The 19,540-nt window shown below is 34.2% G+C and overlaps 1 protein-coding gene across 2 annotated transcripts in view; it reads right to left on the bottom strand.

The window, feature by feature from the left end:
• Positions 1–18,663, bottom strand: part of AGTPBP1 (ATP/GTP binding carboxypeptidase 1) — a 53,422-nt gene extending 34,759 nt beyond the window's left edge. Inside the window, exons 1-11 of one of the 2 annotated variants that reach the window (XR_015913950.1) lie at positions 18,148–18,663; positions 17,097–17,168; positions 10,959–11,089; positions 9,836–9,903; positions 9,334–9,397; positions 8,883–9,029; positions 8,483–8,614; positions 6,528–6,621; positions 5,038–5,075; positions 2,326–2,534; positions 1,714–1,891 (exon numbers count right to left, since the gene is read on the bottom strand). Coding sequence is in view for 1 of the 2 variants with exons in the window: in XM_010218393.2 (XP_010216695.2) it covers positions 1,714–1,891; positions 2,326–2,534; positions 5,038–5,075; positions 6,528–6,621; positions 8,483–8,614; positions 8,883–9,029; positions 9,334–9,397; positions 9,836–9,903; positions 10,959–11,089; positions 17,097–17,128 (1,093 nt within the window). In the remaining variant the exon portion in view is untranslated. The remainder of the gene's footprint in view (positions 1–1,713; positions 1,892–2,325; positions 2,535–5,037; positions 5,076–6,527; positions 6,622–8,482; positions 8,615–8,882; positions 9,030–9,333; positions 9,398–9,835; positions 9,904–10,958; positions 11,090–17,096; positions 17,169–18,147) is intronic. The other variant, XM_010218393.2, reaches the window with a different exon arrangement.
• Between the last annotated feature and the right edge of the window lie 877 nt (positions 18,664–19,540).

Raw genomic sequence — 19,540 nt, 5'->3', positions numbered from 1 at the left:
ACCCACCCCAAAATAGCAACTGGCTGTCAGAAATGCTTAACAACCCAGATGTGCCAAGCCTGCAGTTCTGCACCAGAATATCCCAGTACAGGCTCAGCTCAACACAAAATGAGATGGCCGTGACATCTTTTCTTAAATCGAGTAGTAATGTGCAGGTCAAAAAGAGGAAGGAAAACAAACAAACCCACCACTATATGTTTTTACTCTAAATGTTTTTAGATCTGAAGAACGAGCCTAAAATTAAAAATAAGCCAGAAACTATTGATAGTTTCCTTCCAGTGCTCCCACATAGATTCCTCCTAGTAAGCAAGATACTGGATCTTAAGAGGGCTGACTTAAGCAGTCACTGCAACTGCTTAACATAGCCAGATATGCAACCCCAAATATAGACAGGAAAAGTTACTCCCTACAACTGCAGAAGGATTCAGAACACCAAGCCCTATTTGATTTATCAATGTAATACTTTGAAATCTAAACTACAACAACAAAAAAAAGTGAAATGTTCATTTACACAACTACTAATGAGTACTGGGCTAAAACCACTTCCTGATATGTAGAAGTGGGCACTAGACAGTCATTCTGATATATGTGCTAATCACTAGTGACAAATCCAATCTTTTTCTTCAAATATCACAGGGTGTTTTTAAGAAGGGGGTATTCAGTATAAGAGAAGTAGAAGACTCACATAAGACATTAACAAAATATACCGATTTGCTGAAGTATTCAGAATTATTACACTTTTACAGTGCTAAATACATGAAAATATACTTTTAATGTATTCAGACTGTATTTGTTCAGACCATTCTGTACCTCTTTTAATAGAGAAATTTAGAGAGATGTATCCTATATCTTTTTTATCTTTCTGTGTTTATATATTTTAAAAAAGGATTGATAAATGGCAAGAGAATATGATCAAAATATGATGGTTCTAAAAAGTAATACAGTTTCAAAATACTGAAGTAAAAATTTAATTTCTGTAAATTTTGGAACAGGTTTCAGTATAGATTTCCTACTTAGGAGACAATAGAAAACAGTCTGTAATTTGATGCTATCTCATATGAATTTCAAACACATACTTGTCTTCTTTCAGATTATGATATTTTATTTCAGAAAATATCATGAATATGATATTAAAAGTGCAGTTTCACCTCTTTATTTAGATTAATTTCCTCACAGCAGCTTCATAGTCTGCCTACCCAAGTACTGCTTCCAGATATCTGAAAAATCATTAATTACCCAAAAACAATGAGAGGAAATCACAATCAGATTGCTGTTCTTACAAAGCACCCAGATAATGCTTTGCAGACCAGCATTACCTAAGGGACTGCAGCAGTTCACATAAGCAGCTCTACTTCTCATCACATAGACGAAGAAATAATCACAATGGTTTAATATCAATGCCTCAAGTAGCACATGCTAAACTAAATTCAATGCATCTAGTTTATCCGATTAACAGAAAGAAACTGAAGAAGCACGTATATTCTTCTATGTGTCAAGTTAAAACAAAGATTAAGTGTGTAGGTGAATACATGCAGTTTATGCTTTGCATCTGACAGTTAGATGAAAAGCACTTTTTAGTTCCTGGTTTATTTTTATATTAGTTTCCATCGAAATATATAAGTGTATATATATATATCAACTATATAAATATAGTAAAGTTTTAAAAATTAAGTTAGACAATTTCAAAGAGAAAATTTAGTACAATATCCATACCTTCGGGAGGTAAACTGTACAGCTGAGCCACAGGACCATTAGCAGGAATAACTGGCAGTTGGAAATGGAAAGCACTTTTTATAGTAGGTAAAGGAAGACGGTTTTTAGGAAAACATTTTCTCATAATTAGGCTGGATGTGTTGACGAGTGGATCAAGAGTTCTTACTGCAAGGCACTCCTGTTAACAGCAATTAATAGAGAAAAGGATCTCAAACTAAGAGCCATATTGCATTTTATAGATTTTTTTTAATTCACTAATGACAAAGTATTTCATGGTGCTACTTAAAATAAATTTCGTTTATGCCTTATCTGAAGACCAGAGGAACTTTTCTCAGCTCAAATTCACCTTTTACCAAAACTCGTATCTACACAATTGAAGATTTTTTCAGAAGTTCAGCAGCCCCTCCCAGAGAGGGTCGCAGCAAAGTAAGGTTAAAATATGAATATCATGCTGTACCCTTTCCTTTTACTTTAATCAATTGCAGAACACCATGCATAATTCCCAAATCAAAAAGAGCATTAATGGTTAATAAATTCATAATGATAAATTGAGTGCCACAAAATATTTTTAAAGTTTAAAATGCAATAAAAGAAAAAAGGAAGTAAACTTACTTGTGAAGTGTTGTAAAGAATTTTCATCCCATTGGCATCAATGAATGCCTTCCTTCCTAATTTGATGTTCGTAACACTTTTAATGCATTGTAAAATGCCTTTACGTATCAGCATGTATCTGTGTCGACTATCATGACGATGCCAATCTACATAAATCGTCACCAGCACATGTACATATCCTCTGTCTACTGCTCTCCTGGCATTTGTCTCTTAACAAAAAAGTTTTTTAAAAAAAGTAAAACAGTAAATTAAATGGTGAAAGGGCATAATTAGTGTCATATTTTCAGCATGATTTTCAAACCAATATTTTAATTCTTTTAAATCAATTTACTGAATTATGTTATCATCTGAAGAAATACTTCAGCCATGTTTAGTAAGTTTACATTGACATAGATGCAGTTTTACACTGACACAAATACAAAAACTCTGTAAAACATATTTCTGTATTTTCTATACATTTATTACAATCCTACAATTCCTCTACCGTGTCAGTATCACTAAATATCTAATTAAATCACTACAATAAACAGGTTAGCTGTTCAAGGCAGATATTGTATCTCTCCTCCTGCACACAAATTTTGCATAACTCCTTACCTCTGTTAGGAATGATACTTATAATGGAATTGACTTCTCTATGTCAATGTCTGCAGGCAAAATATGCAATATGCAAAATTATATTTGCATATGAAAATACAGATTTTGGACCTGTAATACTGCAGTGATCAGTAGAATTTCCTACTTCTACCCTGTTATAATAAACCTATATATTTCTAATCATTCTTGCTCCAACATGGCAAATGCATGATAATTTTGAACTGCGTTCTTAATTAAAAGCCCATTTTGGACTTTTTTTTTTTTTAAATGAGTACCAAGAATGTTTAGTACTCCTCCATGAAAAGCATACACATACAACACATGAATAAATAGCAAATTTGGATGTGCAACATTAAAATCATATTAGTGTTTTTTAAGTAGCAACATCACGTCCTCATGTTATTTGCTTTGCATTTGCATTACTATCTTTTTTACTGCTATACAAAATTGTCTCTATAAATATCATTGTCAAGAGAACAGATATAGAAAATATTACAGTCATTAGAAATAATTGAATGATTGAGCCCAGTACTGTATCCTTTACTCCTCAGGATACTGTTGCATGGTTTACCAAAAGAGTACAGATAGGTATAAAATATTCGCAGCTAGAAAATTTGGGGATAAAAAAGGTTTATAACATTTCCCTCACTGTCCATACATACTGTGTAAACACAAGACTTGAAACAAACTGTTATACTGCTTATACTCTACGTAATAACTGTCACTCAAACATGATAAACTCGAACTGTTCCTACCCCAATAGCAGAACAGATGCAATCCAATGAGTAATCGAGTTCTGACAAACTCAGAATTATGATGTTCTACTGTTTTGTTTTTTTTTCTTAAAGCCATTAAAATAATTATATTCCGATTAATAAACTACAAAATGGCAGATTATAGTTTATATTGATTTTCTAGCTCTCTCTTTTCTCCTCAAATAAACCTACTAATGAAATGAGATATTTGAAATTAGACAAATATTTTAATTTTCAGAAAACTTCCATAAACTGGAAGCTTCACCAAAAAAAAATAGGCAGAAGTTCTACATACATAGACTATGTGTTTATTTTAGTTGGCGTTGCTTAGTTTAAAAACTCACCAACTTATGTAGAATATTCAGTATGTCAATGGAACTCCACACACCAGAAATTAACATTGTTATGAAAAGCAACATAAAAGCTTAGGATGGTAAAGGCCAAAACTTCTCAGGACCAAATCTCTCAAAATAAATGCAAACATGTCAGTCAAGAGATGTTTCTTTCTTCACACACTTTTCAACATTTTATTTCCTCAGTAGTACTGAGAAAAAAAAATTACAGAACAGAATACCAGTAGCAATTCTAAATGGTTCCTTTTCTATATTTCCCAAGAAGTAACCTCCAAATTAGTAAATAAACGATCTTTAGGATCAAGAATCACTGCTTCTCAAGAAACTCAAGAAAATCTGACACTCTACATGAACTGCAGTGTCTGAAACGGTCTTCAGCAAAGAACAGCATGCCTCAGTTCTTCTCTGACTATTTCTCCAGCTGCTGTAGTTTTTACACAATTGTTGCGAGAGAATGAGTCTACCATTCTTTATGTGGAATAACCTTGGCCGAAAGACAGCAGCTGTGATGTCTGTTGAGAGCTGCTGGCTCAGACAGCCAATGCCCAGGAAGAGCCATCTCATCACCCCATGTTACTCCATAGGCAGCCCAACAGTTTCTATTTTCAGAATTGCACCCTTGTACTACCTCCTGTCATCCCACTGAAATCCCACTGGTATTTCTGGTCATGTAAGATACGTGCGTGAGGAAAATGCATAGCATTTAAGACATAGGTGACCACTACTGAAAGGTAGAGGTGTGTAAGAGGTATTTCCCCACCTTGTATCCAGATCAGTTCTGCAGAGGCTGGGCAGCCTTTCTGCTGCATAACTGAAGAGACAGTACCTAATTATTAAATACGGATGTACACATACATAAAGAACACGGGAATGCAGAAGGAATGACAGTCTTAATTGAAAGCTTCCTCAACTTGAACTTCTTTGAGTCACAGACTTTTTTTTTTTTCATTATACATTGCTTGCATACATATCTCAACTAAAAGAACTGTACCTTATAGTCAAAAACTTACTTGATTTTAGCAATGCAGCAAGTGTGTCTAAAGCAACCCTGTCAACATAAAAAAAAGACAAACAAGTAAACTTTATCTACAACACTGCAAAACTATACAAAAAGTTTAATATTTTAAGATTTCTTCAGACAGAATACTATTAGATAACTATTCTATTTTCCTGGCTCTACAGAATCAGACTTTTCTCTAAAAATTTGGTTTTACTGAAATACTGTGGTTTCTTTCATATCTGAAATTCGACAATGAAAGTTTAAAAATTCATCAAATAGCTATATGAACAATCTTTGTCAAAAAAACCCGCTACCAGTGGTAATGTAACATGAATCACGTTCAACGGAAGACATCTCTGAAACCCATGCTTTTACAAATGGTATTACTTGAATGTGCTTAAGAGTAATGATCAGCAAAATCATCAGTATAATCTCTTTTGTATACAAAGTTATTGCCTCAACTATCTCAAGATATACAACTAAATAACCTATACACTTATTTTTACCCTCTCCATAAAGATAGACTTCACACATCTGATCTCACACCATAAACAGGATATCATGATTACTCACATCATGGAATAGTAAGTTCACATGTTTAATTTTAGCTAGGGGTTAAAGGGGGAGGAGGGTTTTTTTTTATTATTTGGAAGTACTCCAAAAACCATGTGTGTAATATTTAGATAACAGAACCCTAATTTGTGCTGAACTTAGAATGTAGCAACATGATATTATGTCAGTAGACAGATGAAAACTCGATTTCCCACATGTATGCTCTTCAAAAGGTTGTTTGTATATAAAGAAAGAGCTAGCTCCAATAATATCAAACAGAAGGCTTTTATCCAAAAAAAAAAAGTAATACAGGACCATTTGTGAAAAATACCTGATGAACAGGATAGATGAGTTATTTATTTTTAACTTAAGATTACTGCCCACACAACAGGAAAAGTCAAAAGCAGGACTTTAAGGTACCCTATCAAATCTTTATTCACATAGTAGTCCCCTAGATATATATTCCTGATGTTTATTATTCTGTGGTGGATGCTTTTACCCTCAGAAACTGTATAATTGCTTGGGAGTAGAATGCAAGAAAATTCTATTATAAAATAAAACAACACATGCCACCATGGAAACACAAATGATAGCTGGGATTAAATCCAATAGGTCTAAGAATGATGGAATTGCCTTGATCAGTTTGTTCTGATTTATTTGGGGATAGCTGTGAATACGGTTTCCATACAAGAATATTTGAGACCCAAAAAAAGAAAAAGAACCCACATCACACCTCTATCCTTCTATCCTTTGCTTGTACTGTAGCTAGATATTTGGGCATTTTGTGTTACTGCACAGGATTTGTAGTTCTCCTTAACATCCCTCTCTAACTATTAAATACAAGTTGTACTTCAAAGTTTTGAAATATTTCTATATATTTATATATCTAAAGCTTTTCCACATACTACAGTACAAGACTTTATTGTCTTATTAAAAAGATTTACTTACTTCATAAGGCTAGTGTTCTTTTTACTGAAAGGGCCAATGATCTTAAACATCAGTTCTACTACTCCGTTTTTTCCCAAGGATACTGCATTTACAGCTGTAAAATTATATATATTAAAAGAAAAATCTGTTTTAAGACAAAGTGGAATGAAAAACAAATGAAATTGATACTTTCAAACATAGATGATTTTAAGAGTTTCTGAGCTTTAAAAACACAACAATAAGCAAATACCATTCTGCCTATACGCATATAGCATAGTGTTATATTGGTCCTAATAAAACCTCAAGAATAAAAATTATTTTTTACTTTCTAAGTAAAAACAAAAGGAAATCATTACTTCCTTCTGCATGCTCTGTTTCCTTTCTTATTAAGGCACACCGCAAAATGGATTTACTCTCCAAAACCTCACAGACAGCAGGGTTTCTAAAATGTAAGTGACTGAGGTTCTACACTTTGCTACTACCTTTCAGTAACAGGATGAACAGGTATGTCCAAAAGCAACTGAAAACCAAGTGTTCACCGTATAATTTAGAAATTACAATCAGCATTATCCCTACTCTTTCTGAGTTACAGGCTATTTAAAGATTTTCTCAAAAAGAAAAAAAAAAAAAAAAACTAGTTTAGAGGGGGAAAGTTAAAAGAGATGGTGCCAAGATTCATGTTCTGGAAAAGCACACTGTAGGTTAAAATCACTGTAAAAGCAAACTACTTATTCATGCACAGAAACATTATTCCTGTCTGAGTTTAGAAATAGGCATTCCTAATGAGGCTGAAAAAGGAACAGTTAAACAAAGCGCTACCTTCAAAATAAGAGATGTCAAATGCATACAATTCATTGCTTGAACCCAGGCTGCAGTTTTATCATCATTAGCAGCAATATTACAACAGTAAAATAAAATCAACATTAGGAATCTATTCTTGTAGAAACAGTATACCAATTTTAGGCAAAACTACCCACCAAAATATAATAAACTATGTAAATAAATAATCGGTAAATGTAATAAACTATTTAAATGTAAATAAACTGCACTATTTCTGTACAGAATAAATATGGAAAATAAAATAATTTAAACTTAAATTGAGTCCTAGCTCAATCTCCTATTTCCATGACAAAACAGGTTTTCAACTAAACTGCATAACTACCTGTATTAACTCCTCCAATTTAGAAGTTTTTTACCTCATTATTAGATGGTGCAACAGAATTAAAATTTCTATATTTTGCAAGTATTGCAGCTTTATGAATTCTACATGCTTATGTGAATGTTCAGAAAACACAATCCTACTGACTAGCAAATCCACTCTCTTGAAGACAGTTGTTTTCCATTTCATTTAATTTAAAAAACTAAATATACACCTCGGATTCAATGCAAAACAAAAAGTATAAAGCTCATAAAGCATCTTACTGGTATTAAAATTAAAAAAGAACAACTTTTGTTTTCACCAACTACCTACTGCCTGCAAGAACAATAAATTAAGCTTTTATGGAAGCACATCAGTCCAATAGTCAGACACTTCGATAAAAGTAACAAAAAATGGTTAAAGAAAGAAAAATATTATCTGGGTAAACTAAATTCTAAATTAGCAACAATTAATTTAAAAATATAATAAACTACAAAAAAACACGAGCATATGGAATAGAGAGAGTAATTATTTCATTTGAAGTGCTTTTGCAGAACAATGGTAGCATTCCTGTTTGTAGAAACATATCAGCATTTACACAAATGCAATAGCCAAAGATTCCAGAAATCCAACAGCACTGCTTAATAAATAACCATGTTTATATATACACACACACTAAACAGGAATCAGTCGTACACATCAAGTACACTCATACTTCACTGTAAATTCTCAAGTAGTAATAGCCCAGGGAACACCAACCAAGCATCTAGATCATATACTTGTACCACCTGTGCTATTTTTGTTGCTGTATTAGAAAAGAAAAAAGTGCAATACTTACAGTTGGATGAGTAAACTCTTAATACTTGAAGGCATGGCAATATTAGTCTATGGTTCTGCAAGTTCTGCTTCACCAAATTCAATGATATGTTCAGGGCACCATTAATTCTAGCCTTCATGCCAATCTTTTTATCTGATATTAAAGGAAAAAAAAAAAAAAACTCATCAAACTGATTTTGAAATTACCATAAAAGCGAACTGTGAATTTGTTCTAGTGATATATAAACCCTGCATGTCTATTTTTCACTACTTTCCTTCCTTCTATTTCACTTTTCCTTATGTCCTCCTCTACCAATCCTAACTATGTAACTGCTTACACAATAATAGAAGGTTAAAAACAAACCAAAAAAAAGGCCCTTAAGTTTCAGTGATAAAACTATACTCAAATATATATTCATCACCTTTTGGACCAATTTTTGCAAGAAGAGTGTGAAGAAGCACCATTAACTCCTCATTTGGTGGAGAGTCTTTGCTGACATTCAAAAGTAACTGCAACAAGATCTGTGTGCCTCCTTTAGTAACCAAGACGCTTGCTCTTCGACCGCCACCTAAGAAAAACAAAAAAACAAACAAAAAACCCACCACTGATATTTCTAAAGACAAAGAACAGTCAAATATTAATGCTATGATTATCATGAAGTCTTAAACAGCTATGCTTTCCTCATATTTGACTAAAGCACACTAAAACACATTTTTGGATTGTACATATATTCAACATAAACACAACTAAAACACTACCTTTCAAAGAAACATGCACAATATAATTTTTGCATTAGTGACTTCAGGAAAGGAAAAAAAAAGTCTGAAGAACACACGATTAATACTATAAATTGTTCCTTAGTGAAAACTTACCAACTGAGACTAACTCAATGAGAATATTCAAAATATTTAAAGTAGTTTGAGGATCTCTTGTATTCTGAAATGAAATAAAAAGAAAAGATATTCCCATGCTTAATTTATCCATCTAATACAGGATTTTTTAGATACCCAAACCTCAGAGAAACTGGTACTGATGAATTAAATGAAACTCAGACATTACCACCCAATTAACCATCCCACCATGCAGTCCAAAGTATCTGCATAACTAATTAAAACCTAGTTCTTAGCGTGACACATTAAAGACAATAGTTCACAAATCATCTCTTAGAACATATAAAAATAAAGGACTGAAAATTTTAAAATGCTTTGATACCTTATGATACCTTAAATATCCTATTTAACTACTACAGGACTTTGACAAACACAACTTTTGGAGATAAAAGATAGTGTTAAAGCATATTTATCGGTGAGAAGTCCAAATGATAATATGAAAACATGCAATGTAGACAAAACCACACAAATTAGAATGTTTTACCTCTAGGGTTGAAAGGATAACTTCCATTCCGGTTGAACCCTTAGAAGTCATCTCTTTCCTAGTTTTTTCTGCCAGTTAGAAAGATATCAGTTTTCTTTTAATATACTATGATCTTTGCAGAAAGAAAAACAGTAGTCCTATATAGATCAAAAAATCTAAGCTAGAAATAATAAAATCTATTTTAAAAACTGCACACAGGCATACAAAACATTAACAAATTGATAAGCAACAGACTGACTTAAGTGATTTTAATATTAATTTTTAGTTCCAATTGTTCAACAGTTTTTGTTGTTGTTATTTAAGCTTACAGGCCCTAATTTTAAGGGAGGGGTAGGGGAATAAAAGGAAAAAAAAAGAAATTTATCTTGCACATATTTCGGAATTCTAGGCACAATTACTGGAGATTACATTCGTATTTCCAGCAGCAAATTTATTGCAAGTTATTTCTATATTTACATAAATGGAGATAAATCTATTTGTCTCACAATTGACTTGTCTATCATCTAGTAATAAATGTAACTAGATATTAACATTTTTACTTGAAAATAACTACCTAGATTAAGTAATTAAACAAGAATAACTAACTCTCATTTATGGGACAGGGAAGAAGGGGAGCAAAATCGCTCTAACTTTTTAATATTAACAAGTTTAATTAGTGACAATGTATACAGCAGTCTACAGTGGGTCAGTTGACCCTGGAAAGAGGTCACTGTTGAACAACATACAAGAATCATCTTAAAAATATATAGTTTATTCTTTTTAAAAGCATATTTTAAAAAGTAGATTGGCAAATGAAGAAAAACTTTGTATTAAGGCTTTAACTACAGCAGGCTTGTATTATATGTTAAAGTGTACCAAAATGTGATACTATCACAGTAGCTGTTCTTTACTGAATTACTATTGAAATAATTGCTGTTGACAATATAAAATACAGACCAAGTAACCAATACTATACTATGTAATATTTAACATGATCTTGAACAGTGCTTCGAAGAATCCATCATAAAAAGAGACAGATAACCAACTTCATTGTGTAGGAAAATAATTTTTTTAAAAATCACTAGCAAGGGAGAAATATAAGAGAGCTTAATACTATTAAAATCAAAAATGTTCAGATATTTACCTTGACTCTGAACCAGATGAAGGATCTTTGAGGTAACATATCTTGCATTTTCTACTTCTCCTGCTAAGGAATCTGAATTGATTTTTTCCAGCTGTGACAGCAGAAACATAGTCCGAGAAGTGGTAGAACCGCTGCAAGAAAGATTTCCTACACTCATGTTTCCATCCGCACTAAATGTGAAACCAAACCCTACATCAGAAAAAAAAATAGTAGCAAAAGAAGTCCCATGGTCAGAGTAAGAGGAGTGGCTAAATCACCTCTGTATTTTATCTTGATAAGGAAAGTGTCTTAACTCTCCTCAGTTCAGGCATTTTACAAATTTTGCAAGGTCTGCATTGCAGCAGGCTAATTATATACAACAGCATCTCCCAGAGCAACCACAAACAGGGAAAAAAAGCTTTCAACAAACAAAACCCAGGCATAGGCTTACGTACAAATATTATTTATGTCAGCCTGAGTAACTTCTATTGAACATAGTCTAAGTTAAATGTGAGGATACTGCATCAGACTTGCCCTACAAGAAAAACTTGCTACTCCTGCTTCAAGACTATCTGGGTAGTCCTGAGGACTGTTTGTGTCGCAGCTGGTTCCTTTCACATGGAAGGAAAATTATATAATTCCAGAATTTAACAAATAAGCACCGATCAACTGAATAAAAATATCAGTTTTGAAGGACAAATCTAGGAAAGTGCTCAAAGGTATCATCAGATTTTTGATTTCTTTTGAATGTAGGGGTATTTTGGCGTGACATCACAAACTTGCCTAGAAATGGAATTTAATAACAGGAAACTATTTCAAATGGGGTATTTTTATACATATTATAGGGAATTATTTCCAAGAGGGGCATTTATATAGATAGATAACATAATCACTTTTACATATAAAACTTAACAGTGTTTAAAATGAAGCCAGTACAAAAACTGCTTTATTTGTTCTCCAATTTCAGAACCCTTTTCATATTCACATAGCCAAATGAAATTTATTTTCAGACAAACTTATACATAACTATAATTTAAATAACTACTAGAGGAAATTATTCGCAAGGAGTAACTGCTCCATTTTTTTTTCCACATACAGCATTGCAATAATCAACAATAACTCATTTTATCATATCTTAGAAGTTCTGGCTATCCGCAATAAAATTGACATTAGTTTTGTAAATACTGTCAGTATTGTTTACAGCACTGAGGAATTGCTACTCCTTGATCAGTATTTTGTATGTGTGAAAAGATCTGAATTAACTCTGCTAAAAAGAATTAGCGCATATGTGGACAAAAACGTTAAGATCAAAGGAAAAATAGCTGATAGCAAAGGTCACACTGCTGTAAAAACAAACTATTATTACAGCAGCAGAGAAATCTCCTTCCACCACTTTTACTTTTCCACACCGACATATAAGTGAAAAGCATAGCCAAAAAACTTCAGCTTAAAGAGAAGGCACAGAAGCTGTGAATACTAGCAGTAAGAACAGGTTATATTAATTTTAAATCTTAAATAGAAATACCTTTATAGTGAGAAACAAATACATCATCTTCTTAGTCATTTGCTAGACTTTGATTTAAAAGCAGTTTGTGAAAATAAAATAAATTTGTTCTGGTTGCTCACATTTTACCTTCCTTCATAATGTATAAACCTTTCAGGCCTCTCTCAAAAGATAGCTCCATAGCATAAAGTCACAACTGTTAATATGAGTTTTGTGCATTTCCACTCCTCCATCTATTCACTGAAACCCTCCAAAATAAACCCAAGATTGTAATGAAAGCCAGAAACAGTTGCCAAACTGACATACTTCCAAAGGGTGCTATCTTCCCCAGGTCTAAAATCAAAACAGTGTTCAACCAATCTATACAGAAGCCACTGTGAGGGAGAACTGCCACTCTTATTTTTACATATACATACACACACATATATTTGTGTATATGTGTATATATATGTGTGTGTATTGTAATTTTCATTTTGGTGTATCCTTGATCTCGCACTAAAGTAAATGTAACCTGAAAGTTGGAAACAACCCAACATAAAAACGAAGATGAACCTTGGTAACAAACAAACACAGTACTTAGCTTCTGTTAAGGACAAAACTCCCAGTAGAGGCATTAATATTTCACAGAAAACCTGATTCTTGATTCATGAAGCAAAATCTGAAAACAAACAGCGCCATCCAGAAGTAACACTACTAACACAATCTCCCCATACTTACTGAAAGCTTTAGTTTCCCAGTCCCACTCCAGAGTAGTACCTTCTGAATGCCAAAAATTTAATTCCTAAGTTTAAAGCTAGAACTTCCAGTAAGAGCAACCAGCCCTCACTGTAGCAGTTAAGCAGAAATACCAGCATTCAGATTCATTTAGCTTTAGAATGGTTTTAGGCTAGTCATCATGCAGGAAATCTTTCAACAGAGCTGTTGCTAAATACCACACCTCCAAAACATTCAGTAAAGGGTTTCTGGAAATGCTACCGGCCCGAAATCCGTATCAAAGAATAACTCAAAGTGCTGATTTGCTTTTCCAAGCTAGGAGTAAACTGAGTTCTCTTCTTAGAGCAGGAGTTATACCCTTATGTATCAATATTTTATACTAATAGACGTAGCAGCATATAATACCCAAGACAGCTTTCAATGCCTGAACTGGAAATCAAAAATGTTGTAGGACAAGAATGACAGCAGACAGCCTGATTGATGCTGCTCCAGCAAGTCATATGCTGCCATCTGACCCAAGAGCAAAACAAAATTTGTATTACAAATCAGAAATTATGATATTTATATTAAGTAAACCATCCAAGGTTCAAATCTAGAAGATGTCTCTGAAAAAAGACAGGTAACCATGTAAATCAGTATTTTTAAAACCATAGCTAGGTAGGCCCAAGAAATAATCAGAACGGCAAAGTAAAATCTCTATTTATTATAATATTATTATATTATATGTATTTATTAGCCCTCGGCCCCAAATTTTCTCTTCAACTAGTGACATTCCTGAACCGTACATAAATTCTCAGAACATTCTGGCCAGCCTTTTATATATATGGCTTGTATTACACCTGTGTGAAGAACCATTCTTACCACTAAGAGAAAATACACATTTACCAGCTCACCCAATCTAAAGCCTCCTAAGAGCAGTCTGCAGTTGTGGAAGGAACTTCACAAGGTCACCTAACCTATCACCCTCCCCAGAGTCAGATCAATGCTACAACTGCTCTTTCTGATGGGCACCTGCCCAGCTCTTAATTTAAGGCATGCAAAACAAATGGAGATTCAATAACCAAAAACACACTTATTTTAAGATTTTATACACCTCCACTGAGCAATTGCAGTTTACTATTCCTGACCCTACCCCACCCACACAAGTGTCAATATCTGCTGTCCTTTATGGTGTCTTGCACATATTCCTGTTGAATGTTTATTTTCACAGGAGCATTCTGAATTCTCACTTGGCCTTTGTACATCTCCTCAGCTTCAAGTTACCTACAGTTTTAACAAATATTCTTCCTTCTATCTTTCAGACCACTAGCTAAATCTTAAAATCTTTTTAGACAGTAACTGGTAACCACAAACAGGAAATACACAGAAATAACACTGTACTTTCTTTCCTTTTGACAGTGAATGACAACTGTTCTTTTGTTATTCAATGAGTTTTATACTCATAATAATTCTAAATGGAGCAGTAGCCTTTGCTACCTATGGCAACTTCACACACAATGCCTAAGTTTTACTAAAGGATATAGTGTTCTAATAACTCTTCCTGGCTTATGAAACCTGCTACCCTCTGTCTCTCAGAGACAAATAGATGATTTCAAGAGTAACTTCACCTCCCCATGGCGTTGGTAGCCTCACCTGCTTGGTTTGTTCTTCCAGAACCTGTCTGGACAAAGCTGACCAACCTACAATTACACCTTCACGCCAACTCTTGTGGACACTGTAACTACAAATCCTTCTCTTTTCCAAAATCTGATCATACTGTAGATCAAAGCACGTCTTACAACATGAACTTACAGATAGCATGAAACAAACAAACTAGTCATCGCTTCCACTGTTTCCCAATATGCATGGTGCGATATTAAATGGGCAGATGGTTCTGTGGATTTCCTTGCATCATCGGTTGGGAAAGCTCTGACACACCGAAACAGGAAGCCAGTGTTCACGCAGGGAGGAGTAGAAAACTCTCAAGGTTCCCATTTGATAAGACAACTTCCTCAAGTAGAAAGCATCTACCTAAAAGGATAATTTTATCATGTTTGGGACTTTGATCCACTCCCACCATACCTCAAGAGACTTAAGCATTGTTTTTAATCTGATTCCGAAGAACTGCTAGATTCACCGCTCTCCATTACTAGTGCCACTACTATTAGTGCTAGGTAGTACTTTCACTACACTGGATACTCGCATCCTACCCCTTTCTCAAGTGTCTGCTCAAGGGAGCCTGTTCTAGAGTCTGATGGGAAAGGTAACAGCTAATGGTTGTCATGGCAGCTTACCAAAATTCCCTCATCTTTAGAATGGTTTTAGGCTGTTCGTCTTTCAAAAAGTCTTCCAACAGATTAGAGCCAAATGGAGGAACACATCAGACACTTTCAGTTTCCCAACTGTATTTGTTTCTACAAAATTGCTTAATTGTTTACAGTCTGCCAGTACATTCAGGGAGTGACTTCTTCCCCCAAAGCAGAAAGGTCTTTCATGTATTTCATCACACTGTGCAATGGCTACAAGAAACATATATTACAACTAGGTAGAGGTCTCATTTTCATTAAAGTTTCTTGTTTGTGTTTGTGCTTTCTTTGAGTCCAGAACAAACTATTTGAAAATCTTTTTTCTTTCAATTATCTCCTAAGCAATCAGTAGTCTTCGGACAGGAATTAATCGGATTAATAGGAAATTGATCGATTATCTCTGTACGCTTCAAGTTTCCCATAATTTATTTAAAAATGTTTTAATGGAAAGCTGTTCTGCATTGTGGAAGTGGGAGTTTTAATTTTAACTCAATAGCTAAACAAGAATACATGACATTTAAGCAGCCACTCTGCAGAAAACTAATACTCTTTATGCTAATACACTTCATGGATTATAATCATCCATTGGTGATGAAGAGCTTGCTTTGCTTATAATAACACTTCAGAAACTAATGTACCCAAAATAGAAAGTTTAGTTGTTTCTTGACTATTTTTTTGACGCATTTTTCACGTTACCAAGCTGGTTAGAGCTTTTAACATCAAACAACTCCCTTGTTACAGTCCATAAAAGTGCAGACCCCCTAAATACAAGCATTTAAAATTACAATGATATAATCTTCGCACAAATTTGAAACCTCTCCTCAGTGAGCAATAAATCCACAGTGAAGCAAGTCCGGCATGCAAAGCCATCCATGCATTTAGAAAAAGACTAGTATGTCAGATACCTAACAGTACAGCCAAAATAACCTACTTTGTTGTCTCAAGGTAATTTTAAAAAGCTAGATAGTTGGATGAAACAAGATGGTTCAATTTGTTCTACCACTCGAAAAGTAAAAATGAAAGCCTTTCAGTAATTTCCTAAAGTTTAGGACATTTACTTTCCATAGATAATCTCATAGCTTTTCTAAAAATATTACAATGTTAAATTAAGTTCCCATGAAAATACCATGAAAAGTCTTGGTATTTTATGCGATCTCATGCTTGTTTTTGTCTAGCGGTATGTTGGATTTTAAGATGGCTGGGGACTGATACAAATCTTATTCATTGCAAAGTTGTGGCCTCATTGTAAATAGCATTAAGTTGTCCTTTAACCCCTTCAGCAGCAATAATTTTATGTTTTGCCAGGATCTGAGATTGACAGTTGTAAAATTATCAGTGAGGGGGAAAAAAAAAAAAAAGTGAAACAAAGCTCACTCGATACTTCCTAGTCAAAAGTACACTGCAATGCAGACATTTCTGATAGAATAAACACTATCTTACAAATCTTGAGTTTGCCAAGTTATTTATTATAAGTGAAATTACTTAGGTACACAATATTGAGTTCTCTCCGATGTCTCTTAAATGGTGTTTCAGGACATCACCTGCCACTGTCTCACTGCGGACCTGTAAATTAACACAATTTGCTAAAATGCAGACTGCTTCTGTACAAAACTCAAATAGCTTGACATTGAGAAATCATTATGGTTTTAAATTTACCTTTTCTCAGATGATGTTTTTACTTTGTTCATATCGAAAAGCTTGATTTTTCAAATCACCATCTCAGATAACCTGGAAGATATCAAACAGTTACAAATTATCAATAACATTTGCTGGTTCTTCATATTATCACCATATTATTTACTCCTGCACTAGAAATGTTAAATTACAGAGATCATTGTTCTTCACACTGTCACAAGTTCTTCTCTCTTCAAACTATTTGACACATTTTTTTCCAATGAAGTATTGCAAAATATGTACAGAGTCTGGTTCTGCAGTATAATTCAGTCCTACCAACCTCCAAGAGTCTCATTAGAATAAATCACAAGTTTATCATATCAGTGACTTAACAGCTAGTATCATCATGTTCAGGACAGGCTGTTATCAAATAAAGCTTTAGCTGGAGACCACATTTACAATATTGTCAGATGATATAACGTACTTATTTCTGACTGTCATTTCATGTATGTATAGGATAATGAGGAAGAGAGGTACAGTGAGAAACATGGAGTGTTTGGTGTTCTTATTTAAGCAGGACCTGCATACACTTCTTGGACGGAAACCATATCGTGTTAAGGACTCGATTTTCCTACCCTTTTAAGGACATAGTGTCCTCAGGGTACACTGCTTCCTCAAATGGTGCCTCCAAGCAATTAAGGTTGCAGCCTACAGGACCATGAACTGAAGCTTAGTGATTCCACAGGAGATCAAATATGAATAATACATACTCCCATCGGGGGCGGGGGGTGTGTGGAAAGTCCTCAAAGGACACAGTTTAAAGATATAATATGAAGCAAAGGGAGAGGAAAAAAAAAAAAAAGATGATCTTTGAAAATTCTCACCTTCACCTTCCATAAGGCACTTGTTCTCTTGGGAAATGCCAATGAGAAGTTCTGTCAAACGCACACACTTCACAAAGGAAAATGTGCAGGAGCTTCAAAAACTTTCTTCAACACATACAATAACCGAAGTTTTGACTACTGCTTAATCTATTCTGCAACTGCTAACACTCAAAAGCAGAAGTATGAAGCAAGGTTATTTCTAGACTCACCTGAAAGCACAATCTTTCCCCAACAACCAGGAAACAAATGCTTGCTTTTTTACAAGAATTCCAGCTTGACTCAAGTTAACAGGTGTGCTAGATTTTTTCAATCACCCTTCAAGTGTAAACAGTCTTGACTTCCTTTAAGGAAAATGAATAGTTATAGGAGAACAGCTCTGTCCCAAGAAAACAGACAATTTGATAAATTTTAAAGTTAGTATTATTTCAAACAGGCTGCAAGTCTAACTGGGGAGAAAATATTAGATTCTTGAATTGTTATGCAAGTAGCCAAGTGCTGTTTTGCTTGCAGTGTTGACCAGCTGTCGGACAGATGATAAACAGTCTGCCAGTGCCAAAAGTATCTACATATTAACAAGTGTAGCCAGCTACAGAGCTGAACTATCTTGAATTGCAAGGTCTTAATTTATTTTGTTCTAAATGCAACATGAGGTATTTCAGTAAGCCTAGTGTGCAAATGCTGCAGGTCTAGGAGAAAAAGGCAAGAAGAAAAGAGCAGAGCAGAAGCCAGGACACAATGAAAAGGAACAGACAGAAAAAGAAAAGAAATACATACATCCATATACATCACTTATACATTGTAAAGTAATAAATCCCTAACAATCCATGAGATGTTAAAAAAAGGTTGTTTATAAAATATTTTAAAATGTTTTAAAATATTTGCATATACTGAATAAAGGAAGGGTAAAAAGAGGAGGTATGTGGGGTTGCAGGGGTTTTTTTGGCAGGAGAGGATGTTTTTGTAAGGTTCAAGAAAAAAAAACTCCCAGAAAATATATTTTTTTAAACAGTTAATGCTGCTTGCCTGCTATTGGTGGCAGGGAAAATTACAAATTATGAGCAGTTCTTCTGCATTTAAAAGTCTAACACAGAAGCCTCAAGTTGGGAGGATAAGGCAGTTTGCTACTGAAATCTCAAGTTGGATTCTCTCGAGTCTCTCTGACATTTAACATTATCTGTGGAAAATTATTTCTTCCCATTTCCCACCTGCACAGCCATAACAGGAGCTTCTCATAGAAAATTTCTCCAGACAGGTTTTATTCCTGATCAGCTGGACTCACTGTAATGCTACCACCATTAAGCCAATGAAAATGCACTGCTAGACATTGCATGAAACTTTCATGTTTCCTCGCTCTTGCCCGCTTTGAGGTTTTCTGCCTTACACACATTCTGCCCCCAACACATCAAGAACTGCAGATATTTCTCATTAGGAAGAATTCGTCATTAGATGAACCAAACAGAGCCCTCCTTTTCCTCAGTCCTGCATATCTCATTTCTCTGTCACAGCATCCACCTTTGCTAAACCATCCGCAGCACTCATGTACAGCCTAAACTGCCTCCTGTTTCAGCCTAAAGGTGTTGGTCTCATTCCCATTTTAGATAT

The sequence above is a fragment of the Tinamus guttatus genome, unplaced genomic scaffold (genome assembly GCF_059628265.1).
Source record: "Tinamus guttatus ecotype Peru unplaced genomic scaffold, ASM5962826v1 Tinamus_guttatus_pri_ptg000620l, whole genome shotgun sequence".
NCBI classification, from domain to species: domain Eukaryota; kingdom Metazoa; phylum Chordata; class Aves; order Tinamiformes; family Tinamidae; genus Tinamus; species Tinamus guttatus.
Note: the sequence above shows the minus strand (reverse complement) of the source record. Positions and strands in the feature narration are given on the sequence as shown.